General features: G+C 51.8%; 3 protein-coding genes and 1 long non-coding RNA gene across 12 annotated transcripts in view; 2 read left to right on the top strand and 2 right to left on the bottom strand.

The window, feature by feature from the left end:
* Nucleotides 1-117: 117 nt before the first annotated feature.
* Nucleotides 118-2,266, bottom strand: Uba52 (ubiquitin A-52 residue ribosomal protein fusion product 1). The gene is made up of 4 exons (XM_034520133.2): nucleotides 2,242-2,266; nucleotides 1,434-1,544; nucleotides 1,215-1,301; nucleotides 118-382 (listed from the first exon to the last, which is right to left on the bottom strand). Exons 2-4 carry the CDS (start codon nucleotides 1,534-1,536, stop codon nucleotides 186-188), a joined length of 387 nt encoding a protein of 128 aa, XP_034376024.1. The 5' UTR covers nucleotides 1,537-1,544; nucleotides 2,242-2,266; the 3' UTR covers nucleotides 118-185.
* Nucleotides 2,267-2,359: 93 nt separating this feature from the next.
* LOC143434717 (uncharacterized) lies at nucleotides 2,360-4,097 on the top strand. The gene is made up of 2 exons (XR_013104439.1): nucleotides 2,360-2,573; nucleotides 3,643-4,097. It is a non-coding gene; the product is annotated as an uncharacterized LOC143434717 (long non-coding RNA).
* Nucleotides 4,098-4,812: 715 nt separating this feature from the next.
* Kxd1 (KxDL motif containing 1) overlaps nucleotides 4,813-24,844 on the bottom strand; it is a 168,087-nt gene continuing 148,055 nt past the window's right edge. Inside the window, exons 1-5 of one of the 4 annotated variants that reach the window (XM_034520128.2) lie at nucleotides 17,186-17,301; nucleotides 12,001-12,125; nucleotides 9,354-9,506; nucleotides 6,709-6,755; nucleotides 4,813-5,571 (exon numbers count right to left, since the gene is read on the bottom strand). In XM_034520128.2, coding sequence (XP_034376019.1) covers nucleotides 5,339-5,571; nucleotides 6,709-6,755; nucleotides 9,354-9,506; nucleotides 12,001-12,101 — 534 coding nt within the window. In that variant the 5' untranslated portion in view covers nucleotides 12,102-12,125; nucleotides 17,186-17,301 and the 3' untranslated portion in view covers nucleotides 4,813-5,338. Of the gene's footprint in view, nucleotides 5,572-6,708; nucleotides 6,756-9,353; nucleotides 9,507-12,000; nucleotides 12,126-15,078; nucleotides 15,255-15,324; nucleotides 15,487-17,185; nucleotides 17,302-24,844 lie in introns of those variants that run through there. The other 3 variants (XM_034520127.2, XM_076914303.1, XM_076914304.1) reach the window with 3 other exon arrangements.
* Fkbp8 (FKBP prolyl isomerase 8) lies at nucleotides 17,273-24,143 on the top strand. 6 transcript variants are annotated; one of them, XM_034520126.2, is made up of 9 exons: nucleotides 17,273-17,378; nucleotides 18,751-19,040; nucleotides 20,262-20,431; nucleotides 20,503-20,591; nucleotides 20,847-21,064; nucleotides 21,911-22,083; nucleotides 22,946-23,023; nucleotides 23,287-23,418; nucleotides 23,679-24,143. In XM_034520126.2, the coding sequence occupies exons 2-9, from the start codon at nucleotides 18,776-18,778 to the stop codon at nucleotides 23,763-23,765; spliced, it is 1,212 nt and encodes a 403-aa protein (XP_034376017.1). In that variant the 5' UTR covers nucleotides 17,273-17,378; nucleotides 18,751-18,775; the 3' UTR covers nucleotides 23,766-24,143. The 6 variants fall into 6 exon arrangements, with proteins under 6 accessions (XP_034376017.1, XP_034376015.1, XP_076770415.1 ...); XM_034520124.2 differs by having other exon boundaries at nucleotides 20,844-21,064; XM_076914300.1 differs by having other exon boundaries at nucleotides 17,326-17,464; nucleotides 20,844-21,064.

Genomic DNA, 24,844 nt, shown 5'->3' with positions numbered 1-24,844 from the left:
TGCCACCCCAGCCTGCAAGGCTCAAGGGCAACCTGGGTATATGGTGAGATCCCCTTCTGACTGGAATCAACCCCCTCCCCGCCTATCCCCGAACAGAACAGTCACTTTGGACACCAATTACTGCTCCAGTCGATGGAAGGGGACTTTATTTGGTCCCGGGGTCACAGGCTAGGTATGGCCCCAGTTTATTTGACCTTCTTCTTGGGGCGCAGGTTGTTGGTATGGCCGCACTTCTTCTTGCGGCAGTTGACTGCACGGGGGTGCAGGCGTGCGTAGCACTTGCGGCAGATCATCTTGTCACAGTTGTACTTCTGGGCAAGCTGACGAAGGGATGGCTCGATGATGCCACCGCGCAGGCGCAGCACCAGGTGCAGGGTGGATTCTGGCAAAGAGGACAAGGAGCTCAGGAAAGGACGGCACACAGGACAGTGAGGGGGCTGCCCAGACTCCACGGGGCACACAGTGGCTCCTCCACAGGGGCTACATAGCAAAGACAGCACTGGGGCCGCAAGAAAGGGTTGGACACCATGGTATTGGGATGGCAGGCATCTAGGAAGCACCAGAGAGCTTTACAGGTCCTGTACAAGCACAAGTCACACCAAACAAGAGACATGCCCGGTGAAGGCCAGCCCCACAGTCTGCACAGCAAGCATCCAGGTGCTGTGACATACTGGTGCCTCCCATCCCCACACCAACACAAGCAACAAGATGTGATGACACACAATCTTTTTTTTTTTCCCCTTCAAGACAGGGTTTCTCTGTGTAGCCCAGGCTGTCCTTGAACTCAGAAGTCCGCCTGCTTCTGCCTCCCAAGTGCTGGGATTAAAGGCGTGCGCCACCACTGCCCAGTGGCACACATCTTTAATCTGAGCACACAGGAGGCAAACTGAGATGCACAGATTGTGTGTGAGTGTGGTGGGGGTGACAGGGACACAGAACACAGGAATGAATAAGTAAATGGTAGCGTGGCTCCAATGGGTTCCAGGCTAACAAGACCTACAAGGAGTTCCAGTCAACCTGGGCCTAAGTTGACACTTAGCCTCAAAGCAAACAACACAAACAAAAGCAAAGGCTTGGCAAGTAGGGAGGAGCACACAGATGAGCCTGTCTGGTGACCTGGGCTCAATCCCTGAAGCTACACAAGGTTAGAAAGGAACTGATTCCAATTTGCCAGCCCCCACCTACAAACAGGGGCCAAGCAAAATGGCCCTTACCTTTCTGGATGTTGTAATCGGACAGGGTGCGGCCATCCTCCAGCTGTTTACCAGCGAATATCAGCCTCTGCTGGTCAGGTGGGATGCCTGTGCGTGGGAAAAACCAAGCTGGCCACAGCTCCTTCCAGCAGGAGCTGGGACGACTTCATTCACTCAGAGGCAACCAAGGTGCTTAAGCACTCCCGCCCCCAGGACAAAGCCCCGAACAGCACAACCCACCTTCCTTGTCTTGGATCTTGGCCTTGACGTTCTCGATGGTGTCACTGGGCTCGACCTCAAGAGTGATGGTCTTGCCCGTCAGGGTCTTCACGAAGATCTGCATGTTGGCGTCTGCTACACAGTAGAGGAAGACGCATGAGTTACATGTTGAGGAGACCGAGGGCCATCGCCTTACTAAACACCTAAGACTGCTTATTTCTTAGCTACCTTTACTACCAAAAAGCCCTATCCTGCTGCGGACTTAAGATCAGTATTCCCACTCTGCCAAGTCTCAAGTTTCCCAGTCACCACCACCCGGTGGGGCGGGAAGTCCCACCAAAAAGCATCCCATTTTCTTCTCAGTAGGGCAGGCTAGACTCACTACGCCCTACTTCTCTAGTGCTGACGTGAGACCAGTGCACCACGGCGCACATTTTACGACAAGGTTTAACCACACTTTCGTTTTTTTAAAGTCAAGGTTTAACCTAGGCAAACTTTCCAGCCTTGGGTAGCCACAAGCCCCCAAGCACAGGCTGGCCCTGAACCCCCTCTGTAGCCAACACTGGAACCAAACACCCAGTATATCTCAGGACAGGCCCAGAACTCGCTCTGTAGCTCGGGTCGGAGCTCTTGGTCTTTCCGCCCCCAGCTCCCGGGCTGGACTGCCGCGTGCCCGCCGCGCGCCCAGGTCCGGGCGGCCGAATCCCACCGAGCATGCGCGACGCCGAAGCAGCGCCCGCGGACCCCTACGGTCCCCTCGCCGGTCCCCGCCGCGTCCCCGTCCCAGCCCAGCCGCCACCAGCCTGTCGGCGACGCAACCGCCACCAACCCGCTCGGCCGCCTCGTTGAAGAGAAAGAGGACAGCGGAACCGGAAACCCCCTAGTCCCCTCTCAGGGCGCCTGCGCACTGAGCACGCTGCGCGTCGACGTCACAATCCGCGCCGCACGTCGTCCCGCCCCGGGCTTCGCCGGGCGCCATGTTGGGTCCTGGCAAGACAAGCCCGACTTTCTGGAGCCGCTTCCGGGCGGAGCTTCGCCCTCAGCACCCGAGTGAGAGCCGGACTTGCGGAAGTGTCTGCGCCGCCTTCCCGGCGCGGACAGGTATTTGTTTAACTGAGGTGTAGCTAAGCGTTGTGCGGTCACCTCGACAGGCGGACTGCGGTGAGTACGTACCAGGTCGGCTGGGGTTCAGAGTAAGCCGCTTCCTTCAAAGCCAGCGGGAAGACTCAGCGAGTAAAGGCACTTGACCATCGTGGTGGAGGCAGAGAACCGACTCGAGTTGTTCGCCCACTTTAACCGGAGCGCACACGCAAAAGAAATACATCCCAGCAGTTGGGGGGCAGAAGCCGCGGATTTCCGGAAGTTCAAGGCCAGTGTGGTCCACAGAGTTCCAGACCAGCCATAGTGTGATCCTGTTTCAAACAAGAACGATACAATCACCAGACGCTGGAGAGCTAAATTTCCTGTGGCTCTTCTTGTTCCTTAACTGTTCCCCAGTGCTTTCAGTGCACCAGGCAAAAAGCAGATGTGGAAGTAACTGGGGAAATGCCTTTTATTTTTTAATTGAAAATAGGCAGAGACAGGCGATTTCTGAGTTCGAGGCCAGCCTGGTCTACAGAGTGAGTTCCAGGTCAGCCAAGGCTATACAGAGAAACCCTGTCTCAAAAAACAAAACTAAAGACTTTTTCTTTCCCCATACAGTACATACAGTATACAGATCAGGATTTTCTCCCTCCCTCCCTCCCTCCCTTCAAGTAGTCCCAGATTCTCCCCAGGTCCCTACCCACTCAAATCCACACTTTTTTTTTTTTTTTAAATTAGAAAACAAACCGGCAAACAAAAAAACTAAAACAAACCGGCATATAAAATAAAACCAGAATAGGATGAGAAACACAGACATGGGCTCACACATTTGCAAAACACAAAGATGGGAACCATAATATGCAACCAAAAAGGTCCAGACAAAGCATGAGGCAAACACCTCCTCCAAACTTACCGTTGAGTTCATTTTGTGGTCTGCCTTTAAAGTGGTTTGTATACCCAGTAAGACTCCGTTGGAGAAAATATTTTTTTTTCATTTGTGAATGGCTGTCAATTGGAGAGAGCTTCTGAATTAGGGATGGGGTGTCTCCCCCTCTTAGTATTGCAGCTTTTTTTGGCTTAGACCCCTTCAGGTCCTGTGCATGCTGTCACAGTGAGTTCATACGTGTTGGTCATGCTGGATTTACAGGCCCTGTTCTTCCTGATCCAACGTCCCACTCTGCACACTGTCCAGTTGTGGCTGTCTTTGTTCCCATTTGTTGAAGAAGTTTACTTTTCTAATGCTGGCTGACCAAGGCACTGATCTGCTTCCCCACCAGTTGCCAGGTAGAAAACACCTCCTGAGAAGACACTTTTATTGACTCAGAAAGTACATACATACATGTTTGTTGTATATTTTCCCTACTAGTAAAGTGTACCACATGCATGCTGTGCCCATGGAGACCAGGAGAGGGCGCTGACACGCAACTGCAGTTACTGTGAGCCTACATACGGATACTGAGAATTGAACCTCTTCCTCTTCAAAAGCAGCCTCTGAACCTCTTGAGCCATTTTGGCAACCCTAAAAATATTTTTTATGTGTATAAATGTGTTGCCTGTTTGTGTGTCTGTGTACAATTAAAATGGCTGGTGTCATAAGTCCAACAGAGGGTACCATTTGTTCTAGGACTGGAGTTACAGTTATAATCTTCCATGTTTCTTTTTTTTGGGGGGGCTTTGGTTTTTCGAGACAAGGTTTGTTTGTATAGCCTTGGCTGTCCTGGAACTCATTCTGTAGACCAAGCTGGCCTCGAACTCAGAAATCTGCCTGCCTCTGCCTCCAGAGTGCTGGGATTAAAGGCGTGCGCCACCACCGCCTGGCTGCTGTCTCCTTTTTAATACTACCCTGCGGTGCTGCAGCTGGACCTAGTGCTTGCTTGGCATGGCTCTGCAACCAGGCTATGTCCTGACAAACTATCATGTAAGAGTGCTTCAAGTCCAGAAGACGGTCCAGTGAGTAAAACCTGCTGTCCAAGCCTGAAGACCCAAGTTCAAATCCCCAAAATGCAAGTAAAAGCTGAGTGGCATGGTAGCTGGTATCTGCAATCCTAGCTCCAATGTCTAGATAGCAGAAACCAGAAGCCCTAGGCCAGGGAGTGGCCTCAACAGGGAACAAGAGAAGGTAGTCCATAAAGGCAGCCTTTGCCCTCTGACCCCCACTTAGATGCCTCAGGACTCCCATCTGGCACAGCCCTGTCTTGGTAGTTCACAGGGTCTGGAGTTTGGCCAGCTTCCTCCAGCAGGGCCCCTTGGAGACATCCAGAACTTGCCCATGTTCTGGAGTATGAGGCCCAAAGACAGAAGCAAGCCACTGCTAGTGTAGTGTTCCCTTTTAACAACAGTCTTTATTGATAACTTCCCACCATCTGTAAACATCGGGTACAAAAATATTCCATTGAGCTGTTTTCTAAGGTGACTGGCCAGCTGGAGACGCCTGATGGAGAAGCAGCTCCCCACAGTCAAGGCTGTCTCATCTCCAGTCTTCTATTCCTCCAGAATTCAACCCAACAGGGGAAACATCCTCCACAGAGGGCAGGGAGACCAGAGCTGATCAGCAGCTGCCAGTGGGTAGGAACAAGCTCGGCTCTCCTGCACCCACTTATTTTGTGGGGGACGATCTGGTTTTGGTCTCTGGGAATCTTAGAAGCACTGTTCAAAGCTGGTCCAGGCTGAGCTCAAGGTTACCTGTACCCAGCCCCACCGCCCCAGCTGGGGCTCACGTGCTGGCATAGGGAAGTCCTGCTCTTGGGGGAGTGGCAGGAATTAGGAACCCTGCCTGTAAAAGAATGGAGCAGCAAAGCTGACTTGACTGTGACCTAGGAGGACCACAGGCTGTGGGAAGGAGGCTATTCTTCATGTGTCTCTTCCTCATCATCTGTCTGGCTGTGGCCGTTGATGGCAGGAGAGCCAGGTCGCATGTGTGATAGGTCCTCAAAACCAGGACTGAGGGATGGTGAGACAGTGTCAGGGCTGGTGTCACAGGAGCCCGTGCTCTGCTCCGAGGTGGCGATGGTTGTGGTGATACTGGGCGGGATAGGGTCTTCATCTTCGTCCTCTAGGAATGAACCCTCTGGGATGTCTAGAGAAGGAACTCCCATGTTGGTCAAGTCACCCCATGTAGATTCCAGCCTTCCTATAAGGTGGCTCCTAAAACTCACCCATGGGGCATAACTCAACCCACTTTACAGAGGAGGAAATTGAGGCCTGGACAGATGGAAGAAAAGTCATCACAGGTCTATGGTGAGGATGAACTCAGAGTAAGCATGCCCATCTGTCATCCAGTATAGGAGACAGAGGCAGGAGGAATAAAAGGAATCTGAGGCTAGCCAGGACTATACATGAAATGCTGCCTGAAAGTTGAACACTTGAAACAAAACCAACAAAAGCTGCAGGTTGGCTGGCACAGGCAGAGAGGCTGCATTTGGCTGTGTGTGCACCTGGCCCTACCTCAGATTAGCATTCTAGGTGGAGGCAGAAAAATCAGGAGTTCAAGGTCATCTTTAGCTAAAAAAAGAATTTCAGGCCAGTTTGGGTTACCTTAGACCCGGTCTTGAAAACACAAAGCAGAGCCGGATGGTGGTAGCACATACCTTTAATCCTAGTGCTCAGGAGGCAGAGGCAGACAGATCTTTTGAGTTCAAGGCCAGCCTGGTCTACAGAGTGAGTTCTAGGACAGCCTGGTCTACAGAGTGAGTTCTAGGACAGCCAGAGCCACAGGTTTTTTTGAAACCCTGTCTCAAAAAAACCAACTCAAACCAACAAAAAATCCACAATGCAAACAAAAGAAACCCAGGAATTCTGCCTGTCACTGGGATGGACAAACCCACCCAGGAGATGAGGTAAACAGACAGAGCCTTTGGCAGTATCAGGCTCCCAGTGATTCTGTAGCTGTAGACCTGAGAACTGGCTAGTTTTCTAGCCATTCTGGCTCTACTTCATTCACACTCCAGATAGTATCACTTCTCTCTGCTTTGGATCTGTTTCCTCTTGGTGAAATGGAATGTTCCACCCCTACCTCACACATGCTTGTGAGTGACAGGGCTTCTGGATATGAGAGCAGTCACCATTCACTCCTGAAACCGCCTCCAGAAAGGACATAGCTTCTGCAGTCTCCCACTGCAGAGGCCTCTCCACCCACCACCCTTGGGACCCTGGATAGGCAGATGTCCAGGCAGACTTCAGATGCCAGCAGCAGGGTGGGGTGGGGCACACTTACGGCTGAAGGCCTCTGGGTGTTGCCGGGCCAGCTTCCCCTTCAGTGTCCTATGGAGAAGGGGATAGATGGATGGATGAGCCACCAGCAGAAGCCTCACTGGCTCTGGGAAGTGCCTGTCTGTCTCTCAGTGTTTTGGGCACTTATGTCCTGCCTGTCTGTCTCTCAGTGTTTTGGGCACTTATCTCCTGCTGTCCCATACCCATGGGTCCTTTTCTCTTCCTAGGCTTGGCCCCAGCAGCCTTTGGGAGACGGGAGGCCTAGGCTGCAACCTAAGCTGACTGCAGCTGTCTAACTTGTTCCTTCTTTCCCAGCTCCCAGGTGATGGGGTCAGAGTTCTACCTTGCGTCTTTTCAGTCCATGTTCACCTTGGTTTTCCCTCCATGAACCGGGCTGTCTGGTCAGCAAGTCCCAGAGCCCAGATGACAGGCACCACCTACACTCAACATTTAAAAATTCCATTTTGTCAGGCTGGAGAGATGGCTCAATGGTTAAGAGCACTGACTGCTTGTCCAACTCCAGAGTTCCTGAGTTCAACTTCCACATGGTGGTTCACTACTATCTGTAATGAGATCTGATGCCCTTTCTTTGTGTGTCTGAAGACAGCTACAGTGTACTCACATACATAAAATAAAATAAATCTTTTAAAATTTTCTATCTTGGGGCTCAGTGGTTAACAGCACTATCCCTTCTTCCAGAGATCCTGAGTTCAATTCCCAGCAACGTTCTCTTCTGGGCTCTTCTTGTCTTTAACGTGTGTGTGTGTCTATGTGTGATTTCTGTATGTGGTTATGCATGTGTGCAGGTGCCCAAGGCTGACTCCAATTTTCTGGAGCAGGAGTCAAAGGAAATTGTGAGCATCTGCCATGGGTGCTGGGAACTAAACTCTTGTCCTTTGCAAGAGCAATACCCACTCTCCACACTGAGCTGTATGCACAGCCACTGAGCCTGACTTATGTGTGTGCTGGGCAAGCACTTTACTCAGCAGTCTCTTCCTCAGACCCCTTTTTTGCTTTTTGAGACAAAGACTTGCTGGTAGTTTAGGCTGTTCTTGACCTCACTACAGAGCCCCCATTGATGTGGAAATCAAGTTCCTCAGGTCTCAAGCTCCAGTGCACAGGCATGTGTCATCACTACCAGTTGGCTTTATTACTGTATGAACTAGCTACTGGTTGCTCTGCCCCGAAGTGCTGTACCCCAGGTCTAATGGGCTAGGGAAGGGTCTTCAGAGAACACAGCCCCCACCCTGACTGTAGCCAGCCCCGCACAGTCACACAGCTGAGGCTCAGCACTTGATACACTGGACTTTTGTCTCCTTTGTGGGGATCTAGGACACAGGCTGCTGTAGTAACTCTTGGGGCTCGAAGAGCTCCTAACTTACTCAAACTTCATGTAGAGGTAGCCTGGTGTCCTGGGTTAGAAGTGTGTTAGAGGGAGACTAGGAGATGGGAGCAGAGCACTAGGGAGGCAGAGGATCTCTGTAGCTTTCAAGATAGCCATTGAGACCTTGCCTCAAAAACAAAGCAAAATAACACTAATAAAAAGAATTAAATAGATGGGTCTAGAACATCTCAAGACTTCTGGGTAGAATTTACTTTGTCCCCTTAGGTCCCCAGGCCAGAGCCTTGAGCTGAAGAAAAGGACACATGTGTGATCTGGATCCCTTTCTGTGTGGCTGAATCCAGTGCTCACAGAAAGCTCACAACCTGAGCACTGTTTATGTTGCCTAAGAGGACCAAGTAATGTATCTAAGATCACACAACAGCAAAAGGCAGAAAAGCCTAGGACCTCCTGGTTCAGGGCTGTCTTCATTGCACTTGAAGGAGTTACTCTTGGCTGTTCTGGGTCTGGGCAGCTAGCTGCAGGTGTGCCCACTGCAGTGATAGGTGGACTGTGGAGTACACCCAAAGAAGCATGCTGAGTGCCAAAGAAGTGTGTCCCTCTAACACACACTTCTATCATGGTCCAGGAGCCAGCATCATTGTGGAAAGCCCTGACCCAAACCCTGCTTCTATCCAGGATGCACTGGAGTCCAGTGTTCTGCTGGCCAGCCAGCCAGAAGTGGATGGAGGGCCTGGCCTGTCTACCCAACCGTAACCTCTCCTGACTTGTACTGGGTTCCAGCTATGTAACACAGACACTAAACAAAAGGGAAAGTCACACTGGGTGACTGAATGCCCACGCCTTCCATCCCAGCACTCAGGAGGCAGAGGCAGATAGGTCCCAGCCTGGTCTACAGAGGGAGTAGAGGGGGTTAGGGGTATGGGAGAAGATTCACTACTTCCAACTCCCTCCCTCAGAGGTCAGATCTGCCTTGTAAAACAACCAGAATTCCCTGGGCTGGAGAAGGCAGAGGGCAGAGCCAGGGGAGAAAAGAGGAGGGTCCTCAGGGGGAGGAAGAAGGGGAGAGGGGAGGGCAAGGACTTAAGGGATAGGATGTGGCTTCAAAAGGTATAAGAAAGCAGAGGCTAGCAAAGGTCCCTGGGGTAGGGTCTTGGAAGCGACAGGCAGAGCTTCAGAGTGGAGGTGCTGGACACCTACAGAGTGTTGGAGACAGAGAAAGGACCAATGGTAGGGTATTAGGGAGCAGTGGCTTGGGGAAGATGTGCTTGTAAGACAAGCTGAGGAGCTCTGGGGGGAGGGGCCACCTGATCCTTCGGAAAATGCTGTCCAGGTCCCGTTTCATGTCCACCAAGGTGCGGGTGTGGTGCAGGAAGCGCTCACTCATCTGTTGTAGCCGCACGCTAGACAGATTGTTGAAGTTCAGAAGCATCTCGTTGGTTTTCTCAAAGCGGTCCAGCCTAGGGGGAGAGGACGAGGGCCTTTGCATCAGGCCTAGGAGCCCCTTAGCCCGAGCTAACCCCTGAGAGTCACAGCCTCTGCATTTAGTTACAGAGGCAAGGCCTGAAGAATTCTGTCTACTGTTCTGGTCACCCTCCTACTCACGGTTGAAAGCCCTATTCAGAGGCACTCTTTGTTGCAGCCTGCATCCTTCATGGAGTTCTTTAGTGTGTATTAGTTCTGACATGATGCTGCCTGGTCCGGGACCTACTCCATGTTCTAAACTGACCTTAAACTGCCTCTAGAGAAATACTGCCATTACAGGCTTGTGCCACTGCGTCCAGCCACAAAGCTGACCTTTTTATTAGCTGATGATTTTTAAGATTTTTTTTTTTTTTTTTTTTGAGAAAGTATCTTACTATGTAGCCTTGGCTGTGTTGGAGCTCATGAATGAAGGAGCTAAGGGTATGTGCCGCCTCGACAGGCCCATACTTACTTTCTATTACATGTTTGGCCTTTGTGGAACATGTTGCCTACAAAGGCTAGACGATGTGAGCCCCTGGAACACGAGTTACAGTTGTGTGCTGCCATGTGGGTGCTGGGAACCCCTGGCCCTCCTTAAGAGCAGCCAGTGTTCTTAAGCACTTTGCATCTCTCCAACACATTTTTCCAAAGTTTAGATTTTAAACTTTTCCCAAGGCCAGTATTCTGAAGCTGTGTATGATATTGGGAGGGGATAGAACATTGGGGTACACCTGTGAAGGGGATGCTGGGAACCCAGCCTCTCCCTCCATTTCTTTCTTGGCTTCCTGGCTACAAACAGCTTCAAAAGATGAATAGAAATCTAAGTCAAGCCGGGCGGTGGTGGCGCACGCCTTTAATCCCAGCACTTGGGAGGCAGAGGCAAGCGGATTTCTGAGTTTGAGGCCAGCCTGGTCTACCGAGTGAGTTCCAGGACAGCCACGACTGCACAGAGAAACCCTGTCTCAAAAAACAAAAACAAAAAAAAAAACCAAAAAAAAAAAAAAAAAAAAAAACCAAAAAGAAATCTAAGTCAGAAAGCCTCTCCTCTGTAGGTACCACCTCCTGCATTCTATGTCAGAAAGCCTCTCCTCTGTAGGTACCACCTCCTGCATTCTATGTCAGAAAGCCTCTCCTCTGTAGGTACCACCTCCTGCATTCTATGTCAGAAAGCTTCTCCTCTGTAGGTACCACCTCCTGTATTCTGTCAGAAAGCCTCTCCTCTGTAGGTACCACCTCCTGCATTCTATGTCAGAAAGCCTCTCCTCTGTAGGTACCACCTTCTGCATTCTATGTCAGAAAGCCTCTCCTCTGTAGGTACCACCTCCTGCATTCTATGTCAGAAAGCTTCTCCTCTGTAGGTACCACCTCCTGTATTCTGTCAGAAAGCCTCTCCTCTGTAGGTACCACCTCCTGCATTCTATGTCAGAAAGCCTCTCCTCTGTAGGTACCACCTCCTGCATTCTATGTCAGAAAGCCTCTCCTCTGTAGGTACCACCTCCTGCATTCTATGTCAGAAAGCCTCTCCTCTGTAGGTACCACCTCCTGCATTCTATGTCAGAAAGCCTCTCCTCTGTAGGTACCACCTCCTGCATTCTATGTCAGAAAGCCTCTCCTCTGTAGGTACCACCTCCTGTATTCTATGTCAGAAAGCCTCTCCTCTGTAGGTACCACCTCCTGCATTCTATGTCAGAAAGCCTCTCCTCTGTAGGTACCACCTCCTGTATTCTATGTCAGAAAGCCTCTCCTCTGTAGGTACCACCTCCTGCATTTTGTCACATCAACAGGAAACTGATGGACTTTCTCAGAATCACTCAGTCCTCAAGCTGACTGCTCGTTGTTACACTGTGCAAACCCCAAGTTACTCCCAAAGGCCAGGATGGTTCCTGTTTGATTTTGTCACTGTTATTCTCGAAGTTTACATGGCCATATCTGAACCTAACCTAAAGAACCAGGAGAGAGTCCTGGGCATGATGGCAAAACTTAAAACAAAACAAAACACCCAAACAAAAAATAACTAAGTAACTAATCCAAGGTGGAGAGCCCCAGAAGAAGACTGCTACCTCTGGCTGCAGGCTGTGTCGTGAACATGAAACTGGGAGGGCCAGCCACCGGAATGGACTTGGAACATCTATATGCTTGGCAAATACTCACCACCAAGTCACCTTCAAAAGCCGAGGTAAATTCAGGGTGAGGCTGTCCCAGCAAGGGAGCAAAGCATCCTGAACCAGTTTCCCTGCATACCCAGACTGGGCTCTGGGTGTCAATGCCAAAAGCCAGCCCAGAAGCTCCTCTGAGTACCCCTGTCCCTCCAGCCCTCCCAGCCCTGGGGACAGGAAGCACTTGGCCCTGTCATGCACAGCTCTAAGATCCGCGCCTATGCCAAGGCTTGGAGCAGGAAGTTCATGTCTTTATTCTATCACATCTCTGGGTCTGGGGGCAGGATTTGGGGGAGACAGTAGGACCCTTCCCGTGCCTCCCATGGCTGCTCACATGTTCTTCTGGGCCAGAATTATGGCATTGACGTCATCAGTGTTCACCATGCTGAGGAAGCGGCCACAGAAGACCCTTGAGGCTGAGTCTGGGGTGTCCATCTCTTTCTCCTCAGCCTCCTATGCCTGAAATGACCAGAACAGACAGGTGAGGACGTCAAGAGCCCATCATGACCCCTAACACATCACCCCAGCTGGAAACAGGTGATTGAGGGGCCTAACAGGAACACATCCCCAGAAAACATAAGCCTGGAGGGCTGAGCATGCTAGCACACTTGTTGATTCCAGCATTCAGGAAGCCGAGGCAGGAGGACAGAGACCTAAGCTACCTGGGGCTGAAAAATGAGGTCTTCACTTTGCCACCCTCCATAGCTCACAATAAGCCAAACCCCAGAGCTGTCCACAGGCACAGCAGCTGGGTATGTCATTCCTTTCAAAGTTCACACTAGATTCTGTAGGCCACTCCACCTCCTCTCAAGCTTCATGCCTATCCAGCTTCAGGTCAGTGTTTTCTATGGAACACCCACATGCTATAGTGCTCACATGACAGACTACAGACTACAGAGACTGCTTTCCTCTTGGATAGACTCTAGGCTCACTACAGGTGGCCATAGACACCACACAAAACTCAGGTCCTCTTCCAGTCCAGCAAGTACTCTGTGGCATCTCTGCAGATCCATTCTTCCACCAGCTTCCTGGGTCTGCTTCCCGTACCTGCTCCCCACCCCATGATCGCTGAGCCCAGCTCTGTGTATAGGTTCTAGAGACCAAACCTGGGTCCCTAAGCATGTCGTCAGCTCAGCCAGTGCGGCAAGCGCACCGTCCAGACCCTTCAAGACAGGGCCACACTGTGTAGCACAGGCCGGCTCCAACTCTCTATGGAGCCCACAATGGCCCCAACTTTAGCTGAGGACAACCATGACTTCCTGATTTTCCTGCCTTACCTCCTGAGTGCTGGCACCTGGTTTTCATACATATGTATGAGTGCATGTATGTACTGTGTATGGTATGCATGTGAATGTCAGAGGGCAACTTTGGGAGTTGGTTCTGTTTCTACCATGTTGGTAGCCTATGACAGCTAGGGCTATACAGAGAAACTCTATCTTGGAAGGAAACAAAACAAAATACCCAAAACCCAAAACTATACATATTTAGTGTTCTGAGACACAATCTAACCCTGTAGCCCTGGATGGACTGCAACTTGTTTTGTAGACCAGGCTGGGCCATCTCTTTGGTCAAATTGCTGTGGCTGGAACAGAAGACCTCGCACATGTTCTACACATGAGGGCCTGTGGTTACTCAGCCCTGCTTCTGATTAACTTTTTTAAAATTTTATTTATTTTATGTGTGAGTGCTCTATCTGCATGTACACCTGCATGCCAGTAGAGGGCATCAGATCCCAATACAGATGGTTGTGAGCCACCATGTGGTTGCTGGGAATTGAACTCAGGACCTTTGGAAGAGCAGCCAGCATTCTTAACCACTGAGCCATCTCTCCAGTCTCCTGATTATCTTGGACTTAATATAGACTTTGTCTCTGGGAATCACCTCACTTTCTCACATTTCTTTCCTCCAAAGCACCAGGAGTATCTGTGGCCTTAATATGTCTAGTGTAGTACAGCCCTGCGTCTTCTAGAAACTAGCAAGGGACAGGGCAGTGGTGGTGCACGCCTTTGATCCCAGCACTCAGGAAACAGAGACAGGTAGATCTCTGTGAATTCAAGACCAGCCTGGTCTACAGAGTGAGTTCCAGGACAGCCAGGACTACACAGAGAAACCCTGTCTCAAAAACAAAAACAAAATGAAGAAGAAAGAAAAGAAACTAGATATGGGTGGGGACAGCCCCTTCCATCCAACAAGCACACCAAGTCCAGTCACCCAGTAATCAAGCATGACCATGGACAAAAACAGAGTTTTAGAGCCCAGCACAAGGGGAAAAGAGTAATTTTAAAAGATCCAACCTTCATGTCCAACCAGAACTTCACAGAGCTTTCCAAGCCAACCTAGGCAACATAGGAAGACTGCCCTGTTTCAGGTGGATGGCATGTGAGATGATTCAGTTCATTGCCATAAAATATTTGCTGTCTAAACTGAGGACTCCAGTTCAAGCCCTGGGACACACCTGGCAGAAAACCCTTGCAAGTTGTCCCCTGCACAAGAAAGTGCATGCTCACATTTTTCCAAAATAAAGCGTAAACTGTCTTAAAAAGAAGAAAAATGACTTGTGGTTAAAGGGCATAGTGAACAACTAGGTTAACAGCTAGCATCTCTCATGCAGAATTTTGATTGCAGAAATTTTGTTTTAGATCAGATATTAGTCCTGGTCTGGGGCTGAACGAGTAGCATGCAGGAGGAAACCCTGGGTCCCTCAGGACTTAAGTTCCATTTGGATTGTACATACTGAGATCTGGGCCACCCTAAGATGCATGGGACCTTATTTTAAAACAGAAGCCTGGTTTGACAGCTCATGTTTGTCATTCTGGCACTCAGGTGACTAAAAAACTGTTGTAAATTCAAGGTTAATCTGGGCTACATAGTGAGTTCGAGACCAGATTGAGACACATAAGACTGTCTCTAAATAAACAAATACGAGTCGGGTGTGGTAAATTCCCGTGTACAGTGCTAGAGAAGACAGGAAGCTCAGAAGTTTCAGGTCATCCTTTGCTTTGTGAGTTCCAGGCTAGCCTGGGACAAATCAGACCCTGACCCAAAACAAGATTCAATGCAAGTCAGATGGGGTAATTCACTTTGTCATCCCAGTACTCCAGAGACTGAGGAAGGTGCATTTCAAGGAGATGGGGCCAGTCTGGGCTGCTATCTCAAGAATTTAATGACTTTCTCCTTGTACTTGGGTGGCTGAGGCAGGAGGATTACTAGGAATTGCAGGCTAATTTGAACTATTATCTGAAAAAAACACTAACTCTCCCCCAGGAATGCCAGGCTGACTGGAATGTGCCTCAAGGTCACAAGGAGCCGTCCCGCCTGAGTCCTCTAACCAACTTCAACTTTGCGGCCAAACTCTAAAAGGGAAACAACAACAACAACAGAACCAAACCGGATAAGGCGGGGCTCAACATACACGGAGTCCCCGCCCCTTCGAGCGGGGAAACTGAGGCACTGAAGCACTCCAAGCTGCTCAGGGCTCCCAGTTGCGGACGGTCACATAACTAGGGTTCCCATCTAGATTTGCCCGCGCTGCCGCTGCGCATCCGGAAAACAGGCTGTGTCAGTCCCAGAGCTATAATGGGCCCTCCCTTCCCGCCTCGGCCTCCTGGCACCCCGCGGTCCCGCCCTGCCCCGGCTCCGGCTTCTCCGGCCTCGGCACCTGCACATCTGGCGGCCTGGCTCACGCTTCCGGGATGGCGCCCGCTAGCATACGTCATCACAGAGCGTCCATGAGCTCCTCTCCAGGCGCCTAGGAGCCTGCGCATACTGGCAGCAAGGGGGAAGGACCAAAACGAAGAAACACTTAACCCGAACGTCAAAACGATGACCAATCACAGGGCGATGTATGCGCATGCGCAGTGTCCCAAACGTAACTCCTAAGCAATCTGCAAGTGAGCAATTAAATGTACTATTTATTCATCCAGGGCTACCCAAGGAAACCCTGTCTCGAAAAATAAAAACACAAGGTCATATGTACCCAGGCTGGATTCCAGCTTACCATGTAGCTGAGGTTACCCTTAAACTCCTGGCCATCCTGGTTTCTCTGTGTAGCCCTGGCTGTCCTGGAACTCACTCTGTAGACCAGACTGGCCTCAAACTCAGAAATCCACCTGCCTCTGCCTCCCAAGTGCTGGGATTAAAGGCGTGCGCCGCCACCGCCCGGCTGACAGAACTCATTCTTGCAAATTGTCCTTTGGCGTTCACTTGTGTACCAGGGTGCATGTTCCCTATATACATATATCATATATATGTATATTATATATATTATACATGTATAACATAATATATATATTATATATATCCCTGCATGTTAAAAAAAAAGACACACTGAGGTCTACAGTGCTCAACTGAGCACCCACCTAACATGTGCAAAGATCCCATTTCAAGTACTACTAGAACCAAAGAACAACAAAAAACAAAACAAAAAAACACTGGGTTTCAGGTATAGCCAGGTTCAAATCCCTCAGAACTGGAACTAGCTCATGGTTTCTTTCATATCAAATGAAAGAATTAGAGGATCATTCTTGAAAGGGGACGGCTCAGGGAGAGTAGATAAGCCCCTTCTAGTGAGAGGCACTGCCTTCTCCCTGGCACCTTAGCGCCCTCTGGCAGAGCCTGCATGGAGAGCAGGCAGTTACCGAACACCTGTGTGCCGCAGGTGACTATCTTGGAACTAGAAAATAATGGCTGGTGGCCGTACAGTGTCCACTTGGACTTGTCACTGTCCTTCTGCTTTGAGCTACTGTTCTCTTAGACAGTGCAATGTAGCCAAGTCTGGTCGTGAACTTCTGATCCTCTAATCCCCACTTATCAAGTGCTGAGAAGACAGGCAAGCGCCTTGCCTGGCTTCCTGACCACGTCTGTACTTTCAAGGTAACTTAGTAAGCAGTCATACAAGACCCCAGAACCCCACAAGCAAGCTAGTTAAACACTTTGTAGTTAGGAGTGGTGGCTCCCAGCAATAAGGGAGTTGAGGCAGGAAAACTGCTGCCAACTTGGGCTACACATGATCAGACCCTGGCTACCTAAAATACAATCTAAAACATGAAACAAAAGAGAATACTACAATAAAACAGTTGAGACGTGTGTGGTAGCACACACCTTTAATCCCAGTAGCAGACAGAGGCAGTATGCTCTCCATGAGTTCAAGGCCAGCCTGGTCTGATAAACGTGCTGCGTCCAGGACAGCCAGGACTACAGAGAGATGCTCGCTCCCATGCCCCAGAAAAAGAGAGGGGGAGGGGAAAAGAGGACATGAAATAATGTATTAAGTAAAATTATGAAAAAAATTACTGTTTTCCAAAGAGCCCCCAAACTGGCCGTTCATGAGCTGCAGTATTTCTTGTTTATTTCTAACTCGGACTTGCGCAGGAGGAAGCCCGCGCCGGTGTGAACTCAAATCTGGATGTGCTGCTACCCTCTCCTGCTGAGGCCCAGCCCATTGCGTTCCCACCTCCCACGCCCAACAGCCCCTCCACCTAGAGGCTAGAGCCCCTTTAAGAACGGGTAGCGGAGCTTACCAGGAAGAAGGCGGTGTCGAGGGCGCGAGACGGACTTATGCACAAGCCAATAAGCGCGACAGACGCAGGGTGACTAGCCAATGGGTGTGAGGGGGCGGGGCGGGGCATCAGAAGCTGTTTCCCGAGGCGCGGCGGCCGCGGCTGGGGGCGGGGAGGGGGGCACAGGACCCCAAGTGGGGTCCCCGAGCCACAGGCACGTGTGACCGGGCGTAGCGAGGAGGCCGAGGTTCCCGGGGCGGAGGCCTCCCGAGACTGCGGGGGCCGGGGCCTCCCGGGGCGGTAGTGTCGACCGGGCGCGGGGCGGCGTTGGGGTGCGGGGCGCGCGGGGCATTGTGGGGGCTCGGGGCGGGAGGGTCTCCGGTCGGGGCCGGATCCCGGAAGGAGCCCCGCAGGTGAGGGTCGCAGGGCTCCGGGGCTTCCTGGGGTTTAAGTAGAGGGCCTTATAGCTAAGTAGGGTTCTGCAGCTGGGTTGGGGGCCTCCGCAGAGAGGCCTGGGGCCAGGGAGACGGTGCAAGATTCCATATTGGTGTTCCCACTACTATTTGGCTTTTATTTAATTTTGAGATTGGGTCTCCCTATTCTAAGCTAGTCTGCCAAGTGGCTGTGTAGTTCAGGCTGGCCTTCCTGTCTCAACTTCCCAAGAGCTGGATGACAGGCGTGCACTGCCACACCAGGTTTACAGGGGTGCTGATTCTAAAGCGTTGTGCTTACTAGGAGAACGCTCGTCCACCGAATTACAACCCTAGCTTATGCTTTCAGTTGGTTGAGACAGGGTTTCATGTAACCCATGAATTCCATGGTCTTGAATACCTGATCATCCTTCCTCCACCTCCTGATTGCTGGGATGAAAGGCATTTGCTGATACCTGGTTTCCGCAGTGCTGGGGATAGAACTCCGGGTTTTGTGCTTGGTAGACAAGTGCCCTGTTGCCTGAGCTGTCTCCCCAGTGCCCTACTATGATTAAAAGCTGGAGGCAGGCTTGATGATAGAGGCAGGCTGGAGCCATGGTCCTTGTTGGGAGATTCAGTACCTTCAAGGTACGAGCAAGAGACATGAAGTATCTGCCACCAATTCTTTACTGCTGGAGCTTTTAGCAAACAAGGTAGCCAGAGGCTAGAACCTCTACTAAAAACTCACTTTTCTCAAGTGACCTAAAAATTGCTGTCCCAAGGCCTCAATGACTGTCCCCACTGCCTCAATCACCCCAACACCCTTTTCTTGACATTCAGTTCAATAGCTTGGCCCTTCTGTTGTTAAGTGACTTGTTTTCTGACCCTGGCCAAGTGACTTTGTCTTTCTGTGTCTGTTGGATCTTTTTTTGTGTGTCAGCTAGGGTTTTCCAACTTTCTGTGTTTATAAAGACTCCACGATAATTAGTTCTAATAACAGCTAACCCAGCTGCAGTTTGTGGCGCGGAGTGTGAGGTCTGTATGTTCCTTCTTGGAACAAGCCAGGTTGGTGGGATGCCCAGTGTATACATGATGCCAGTTGTAGAGAACTGGAGCTTCGGTGAGATGGGGCTGCCTAGATGGGGTCATCACTGTCATGCTTGACTGTCCCCCTAGGGCCAGTTCCTGATCCCCCAGCAGCATGGCGTCCTGGGCTGAGCCCTCTGATCCGTCTGCCCTGCTACTCCCTGGGGCCCCTCTCCTGGAGGGCTTTGAGGTGCTTGATGGGGTTGATGACGCAGAGGAGGAGGATGGTGACCTAAGTGGGCTGCCACCACTAGAGGACATGGGACAGCCTGCAGTGGAGGAGGCTGAGCAGCCTGGAGCCCTGGCTCGGGAGTTCCTGGCGGCCACAGAGCCTGAGCCAGCCCCAGCCCCAGCCCCAGAAGAGTGGCTGGACATTCTGGGTAAGTGTGCTGGGCTGGTCAGAGGCACCTTGACCCAGGGACTTCTGGTCTTTTGAACTTTGTTTCCCCTCTCTGTATGGGTTGGAAGTGACATTAGGACATCAATGGCTGGTTTTTATTTGTTTATTTTGAGATAACCTTACTTTGAAACCCTGGCTGGCCTTGAACTCATGCTACAGTCCAAGCCGGGTCTGGACTCTGGATCTTCCTGAGTCACTGTCTGAGGCTCACTGGCCTCGCATGGTCTCACAGGCCTATGCTATGTGGCTGGCTTCTGAGATGTCCCGATACCAGTGTGTTTGTGAACTCTGTCTGCCAGCTCATATCTTGGCATGCACACACGATTTGTAACAGGTTGCCTTTTACCCCCCAGTGCTGGTAACAGCAGCTCAGAGAGGCTGAGTCACCTTCCTGAAGTCACACAGCCTTTGCACTGGGTTCCTAAGACAACTTCAGCTACATCTTCCCTAAGCATTTGTCTAGACATGTGACAGAGTCTTAAAAACTATGGGCCAGCCCGACAGAGCATCTGGTTCTGCTGTTTACCCTTCTCTTGTTCCACAGCGTCCAATTTTCTCCTAAGTGCTGTCTCTGGATAGTCCCAACAGGGGAGCTAGGAAGTAGAAGCCAGGGCCCCTGCATGCCAGGCAGAGACTCTACCACTGGGGCTCACCCCCAACCTCTCACTAGGGCATTCTAGGAAGAGTTTCTTAAAATCTTGACCTGCAGGAGCTGGAGAGATGGCTTAGTGGTTAAGAGCACTGACTGCTCTTCTAGAAGCTGTGGATTCAATCCCTGGCACTCACACGGCTGCTCACAAGTGTGTGTAACTCCAGTTTGAGGGTATCTGGCGCCCTCTTCTGAACTCTGCCAGCACTGCACACATGAAAATTAAAAAAAAAAAATAAACACATTTAATTAAAAAAAAAAAAGTTTAGAACAGCCATGTTGGCCAGGCATGTTGGGTACAAGGTGAAAGGCATATTCAGCTAGCTGTTTGCGCTGTCTGAGGAGAAGAGCAGGTCAAGCCAGCTGTGTTCCATGGAGTCAGTCTCCAGCTCCAGCCTTGGCATGCCATTCCTAACTCTGCCCTGTTGGGGCAGAGCACTGGTGGAAGATGCACAGGGCCTTGGTTCCATCCCAGTGTTACAGTGGCACGGGTTGTTCACTGCACCTGAAGGTGGCTGGGTAGAGCAGAGACTCACACCCTGGCCCCTGCAGGGAACGGATTGCTGCGAAAGAAGACACTGGTCCCAGGCCCAACAGGCTCCAGCCGCCCACTCAAGGGCCAGGTGGTGACCGTACACCTTCAGATGTCCCTGGAGAATGGCACCCGCGTACAGGAAGAGCCCGAACTGGCCTTCACGCTGGGAGACTGCGATGTTATCCAGGTGGGGGCTGGGTGGGCAGGTGGGTGGCCCATCACAGGGCCTGTGCTCTTGTGACACTGGCTGTCCTCCAGGCCCTGGACCTCAGCGTCCCGCTCATGGATGTGGGCGAGACAGCCATGGTCACTGCTGACTCCAAGTACTGCTACGGTCCCCAGGGCAGGTGAGAGCCGGCCTGTGCATTTAACCATGCCCACAATCCTTCCCATTTCATAAGAAGGAAAACTGAGGTTTAGGCTGGCCAAATCACTGGCTCCAGGATAATGTCTCAGACTGTGTTGGGTGATTGACGTGGGGACCCCCTCGGACTTGAGGCCTGGCCTTCCTGCCTCAGATTCAGCCTGGCAAGGAGGGTGCAGTGGTGGCTGTAGCCTGGTTGCCAGGTCTGAGTGACCCCTGTTGGCCACCTCCCCAGCAGGAGCCCATACATCCCCCCCCACGCAGCCCTGTGCCTGGAAGTCACCCTGAAGACAGCAGAGGATGGACCGGACCTGGAGATGCTGAGTGGGCAGGAGCGTGTAGCCCTGGCCAACCGCAAGCGGGAGTGCGGCAATGCCCACTACCAGCGTGCTGACTTTGTGCTGGCTGCCAACTCCTATGACCTGGCCATCAAGGCCATCACCTCCAACGCCAAAGGTGACCAGTTACCTGGGGAGTGTGTGTGCATGTGCAAGTCAGAGGACAAGTTGGAGAAGGCAGTTCTGTCCTTTCATTGTATGGAAGGGGCTCAAAACTCAGTTTGTCAGCCTTTGCAGCAAGGACATTCACCTGCCGAGCCATCTAGCTAGCATGTAGAGTGGCCATACCTCTGTACCATCATTTGGGCCATAGAACGTTCTAGAATATTCCAGAATATATACATATTTCCTGCCATCTATAACCTGTAGGTCAGTGACTCCTTCCAGGTGGTGTATGTATGGTCAGAAGCTGAGGCAGGAGGATGACCAATTATAGTCTAGTCTGGGTTATATAGCAAGACCCTTTAGAGTGTCTTAGTGTGCATGTGTGTGTATGTGCGTGTGTGTGTGTGTGTGTGTGCGTGCGTGCGTGCGTGCGCGCCTGTGTTCATTGCACTGAGGGTCAGAGGTGACCACCTGGTGTTTTTCTCAGCTGCTGCCCACATTTTCTGACATGTCATTGGACCCAGAGCTCAGTGAGTGGCCATGCCCGCCTGTCCCCCAGTGCTGAGATTACACACATGTACATTGCACTTGACTCCTGAGTGAGCACTGGGGTCTGAAGTCACATCCCCATGCTTGCACACAAGCCCTTGGTGGCACGGGCCTGTCAGCTTAACATGGAGGTGGCCAAAGGAAGGTTAGGAGTTCAACGTCATTCATGACTACATAGTGAGTTGGAGGCCGTCCATAGGTGCTTGAGACCCTAACTATGGCTTAAGGACTTAGGTGGCCTCTGAGGGGTCTGGTGGTGTCTACCCCAGGGGCAGGCGTGCCTATTTCCCAGTGACCCCCTCCCCTACAGTGGACATGACCTGTGAGGAGGAGGAGGAGCTGCTGCAGCTAAAGGTGAAATGTCTGAACAACCTCGCGGCGTCACAACTAAAGCTGGACCACTACCGGGCAGCGCTGCGCTCCTGTAGCCAGGTGCTGGAGCACCAGCCGGACAACATCAAGGCACTGTTCCGCAAGGGCAAGGTACGTTTGCAGCCATATGACGCCTCCCAGTCTTGGGAGTCCCACAGTTTGTGGCGAATGCTTCTTGTATACGATCCTCTTTGGCTGCCATCTTCTCCAGAGGGAAAACTGGCTTTTGTCATATCATGGCTTGAGAGCCCTAAGCCATGTGTCTCTGCTCCCATGCTGTCTCTTCTGCCCAGGTTGCACCAGCCGTGGGCACTATAGACTGGGAATGTGCAGGCCGGGCTGAGGACACAGCCTCTTTTCTCCACTAGTTTCTAGGCCAGCCATTCTGCACAGACTGTCCGCTCAGTCCTGGTTGTCTGGCCCTGCATGGCTCCCTCTTTGCTTGGTGCACGTTTTGTGGTGGTGCAGCCCTAGGGCTTGCATAGGCCAAGGAAACTGAGGCGGAGACACCTGGGGTGTGCAGGCTTCTGCAGGGAAGTCAGCTGTGCTGTTCTAGGAGCCTCAGTTGTTAAACACAGGCCCTGTGGCCCAGCCACACAGCTGAAGCCTAAAGATGGATTGCAGCCAGACAGCAGTGTAGGCCATAAGTCCCAGCACCCAGGAGACTGAGGCAGGAGGATTGCCACGTGATCTAGGTCCTCCTGGGCTATAGCGGAAAAATCCAGAAAGATGATTGGCTGTTGGAATTGTCCCATCAGGAAAGGTGCCTTCAAATCCAATGGGGTTCATAGTACCATGGGATAGTGAGTCTTACCTGAGGCTCCTGTAATCTGAGGTGCCTGTCCCCAAGTCCCTTGTCCTAGTGCAACAGTGATACCAGCACCAAGCAGTGGCTTGAGATCAGAGTATCATTGCAGGGCAGAGGGGAGTGTGCTCCGGGCAAATGCAGAGAGTGGGTGCCTCTCTCCCATAGGTGCTGGCTCAGCAGGGTGAGTATAGTGAGGCCATCCCCATCCTGAGGGCTGCCCTGAAGCTGGAACCTTCCAACAAGGTAAGCAGAACTCTGCTGGGCTGGGCTGGCAAGTCCCTGTAGCTGTCTGCCTCTGGTCATTATTGCAGTTGTGTCTTCTGGATTGCCTAGGAGTGAGACAGCAGTCCCACTTTGTTAGAGCCATGGGGGCAGGTAGAGCCACTGAGTCTTGGGAGCCCCAACACTTGACAAACTTTGGAACCTACTAGAAGGGAGCAGTAGTGATGACAGGCAAGTCAGCTACCTCCTGCACGTGCTCACCCGCTCCCACCCACCTCCCACAGACGATCCACGCAGAGCTCTCAAAGCTGGTAAAGAAGCGTGCTGCACAGCGGAGTACAGAGACCGCCCTGTACCGAAAGATGCTAGGCAACCCCAGCCGGCTGCCTGCCAAGTGTCCGGGCAAAGGGGCCTGGGTGAGCCAGCGTGGGCTTGCTGGGCTGGAGGGTGGTGCTGGGGACATTAGCCCGGCCAGGCAGAAGATGGGACTCTCTGGACCTTCAGGACTCGTGGTGTGTGTGGGTTGGAGGCTCAGGCAGAGGAAGGAAATCCACTAGAGGAGTAGGTATTTGGTTTAGGTCTGTGTGCATGGTCCGGATGCTGGCTAGGAGGCCGTGTGGATCGTCGCAGTGGCTTTGGCTCTGCAGCCAGCTCTCATCCTTCCCTTTATCCACAGTCCATCCCGTGGAAATGGCTGTTTGGGGCGACTGCTGTGGCCCTGGGGGGCGTGGCTCTCTCTGTGGTCATTGCTGCCAGGAACTGACTGTCCCTGCTGCGCACCTGGACCCCAACCTGTGCTCCCTAACTTCCCCAAGCTCCCTGTCTACTGCCCTCCCTGGCTGAGATGCCTCCTATGGGTTGGGGGAGCAAGGATTGAGGGTCACATACCCCAACAAGCAGGAAGGACTGAGACCCTGAAGCAGGGGCATGGGGTGCAGCCCAAAGGGAGGGGCCCTGTTCCTCCAGACCCAGTTGTCTCTCTCCTACAACCCTGTCCTCTGGGGTCAGGCCTCAGCTGGGGCAGCCTCAGTTTTCCCTCTCAGTAGGCCTGGGGGCAGCACTACCATTCCTTCCTGCCCGCCTGCACCCTCTGTCCAGGCTCCCCCACAGTGAATTAAATAAAGCCTCACCTCGCACCCTACTGCTTCCCAGGCCTCTTTCTGATGAAACTGAGAAGCCCTGAGTCACAACTGAGCCAGTCTCCCACAAAGCTGCTCTAAGGAGCGGTTGACAGCCTGTGCCTGTTCACATACAGCTGAGCTGACTTGAGAGGACTCAGCGCTTTCATTTCCTGCCTGGGGTTGGGCCATGTTGGGGTCCTGTGGACTCTGGGGTCATTTTCATTTGGTGAGTGTTATGATTTCAAGAGTCCCTGTCCTAGCATGTGTGAAGCCTTGGGTTCTACAAGAAGGGTGGACAACTGTACAGCCATGGTCACAGGAGAAGATTGGGGGGGGGGGGTTTGTGTGACTTTTTTGAGTTGTACAGCAATGATGGTCACCTGAGCAGGTCCCTGTGTCTGAAGATCAAGAAGGCTGGTCTGAGACAGTGCTGCAGTTCACGACAGCAGTGACTATAGACTCTGTCAGGTTACATCTGAGACCCTGGGCTGAGGGCTGACCTATGAGCACTGGCCTGGGCTTTGTCCTGCTTCTGGGAGTCTGGATCACTTTGACCACCTTATTTCCAAACCTGTGACCTCATGCCACCTGCATGGCCAGCAGAAGGGTCATGATTCATGCAGTGCCTAGTTCTCTGGGGAAGTTGTTTTGAGGGAGGGTTTCATAGCTAATCTTCAAGTCCCCCTCCTTCTGCCTTCACCTCTCAAAGTGTTGGGATGGC

This window comes from Arvicanthis niloticus, chromosome 16 (assembly GCF_011762505.2).
Source record: "Arvicanthis niloticus isolate mArvNil1 chromosome 16, mArvNil1.pat.X, whole genome shotgun sequence".
Taxonomy (NCBI): Eukaryota; Metazoa; Chordata; class Mammalia; order Rodentia; family Muridae; genus Arvicanthis; species Arvicanthis niloticus.
Note: the sequence above shows the minus strand (reverse complement) of the source record. Positions and strands in the feature narration are given on the sequence as shown.

Bases quoted from the DNA above. Each gene is read 5' to 3' on its own strand.
- Uba52 (XM_034520133.2), bottom strand. From the start codon at position 1,536: ATGCAGATCTTCGTGAAGACCCTGACGGGCAAGACCATCACTCTTGAG. The intron at 1,302-1,433 runs GTGGGTTGTGCT...TCCCACGCACAG, and splicing joins CAAGATCCAAGACAAGGAAG to GCATCCCACCTGACCAGCAG. The intron at 383-1,214 runs GTAAGGGCCATT...CCTCTTTGCCAG, and splicing joins CGATTACAACATCCAGAAAG to AATCCACCCTGCACCTGGTG.
- Fkbp8 (XM_034520124.2), top strand. From the start codon at position 18,776: ATGGCGTCCTGGGCTGAGCCCTCTGATCCGTCTGCCCTGCTACTCCCT. The intron at 19,041-20,261 runs GTAAGTGTGCTG...TGGCCCCTGCAG, and splicing joins AGAGTGGCTGGACATTCTGG to GGAACGGATTGCTGCGAAAG. The intron at 21,065-21,910 runs GTGACCAGTTAC...CCTCCCCTACAG, and splicing joins CATCACCTCCAACGCCAAAG to TGGACATGACCTGTGAGGAG.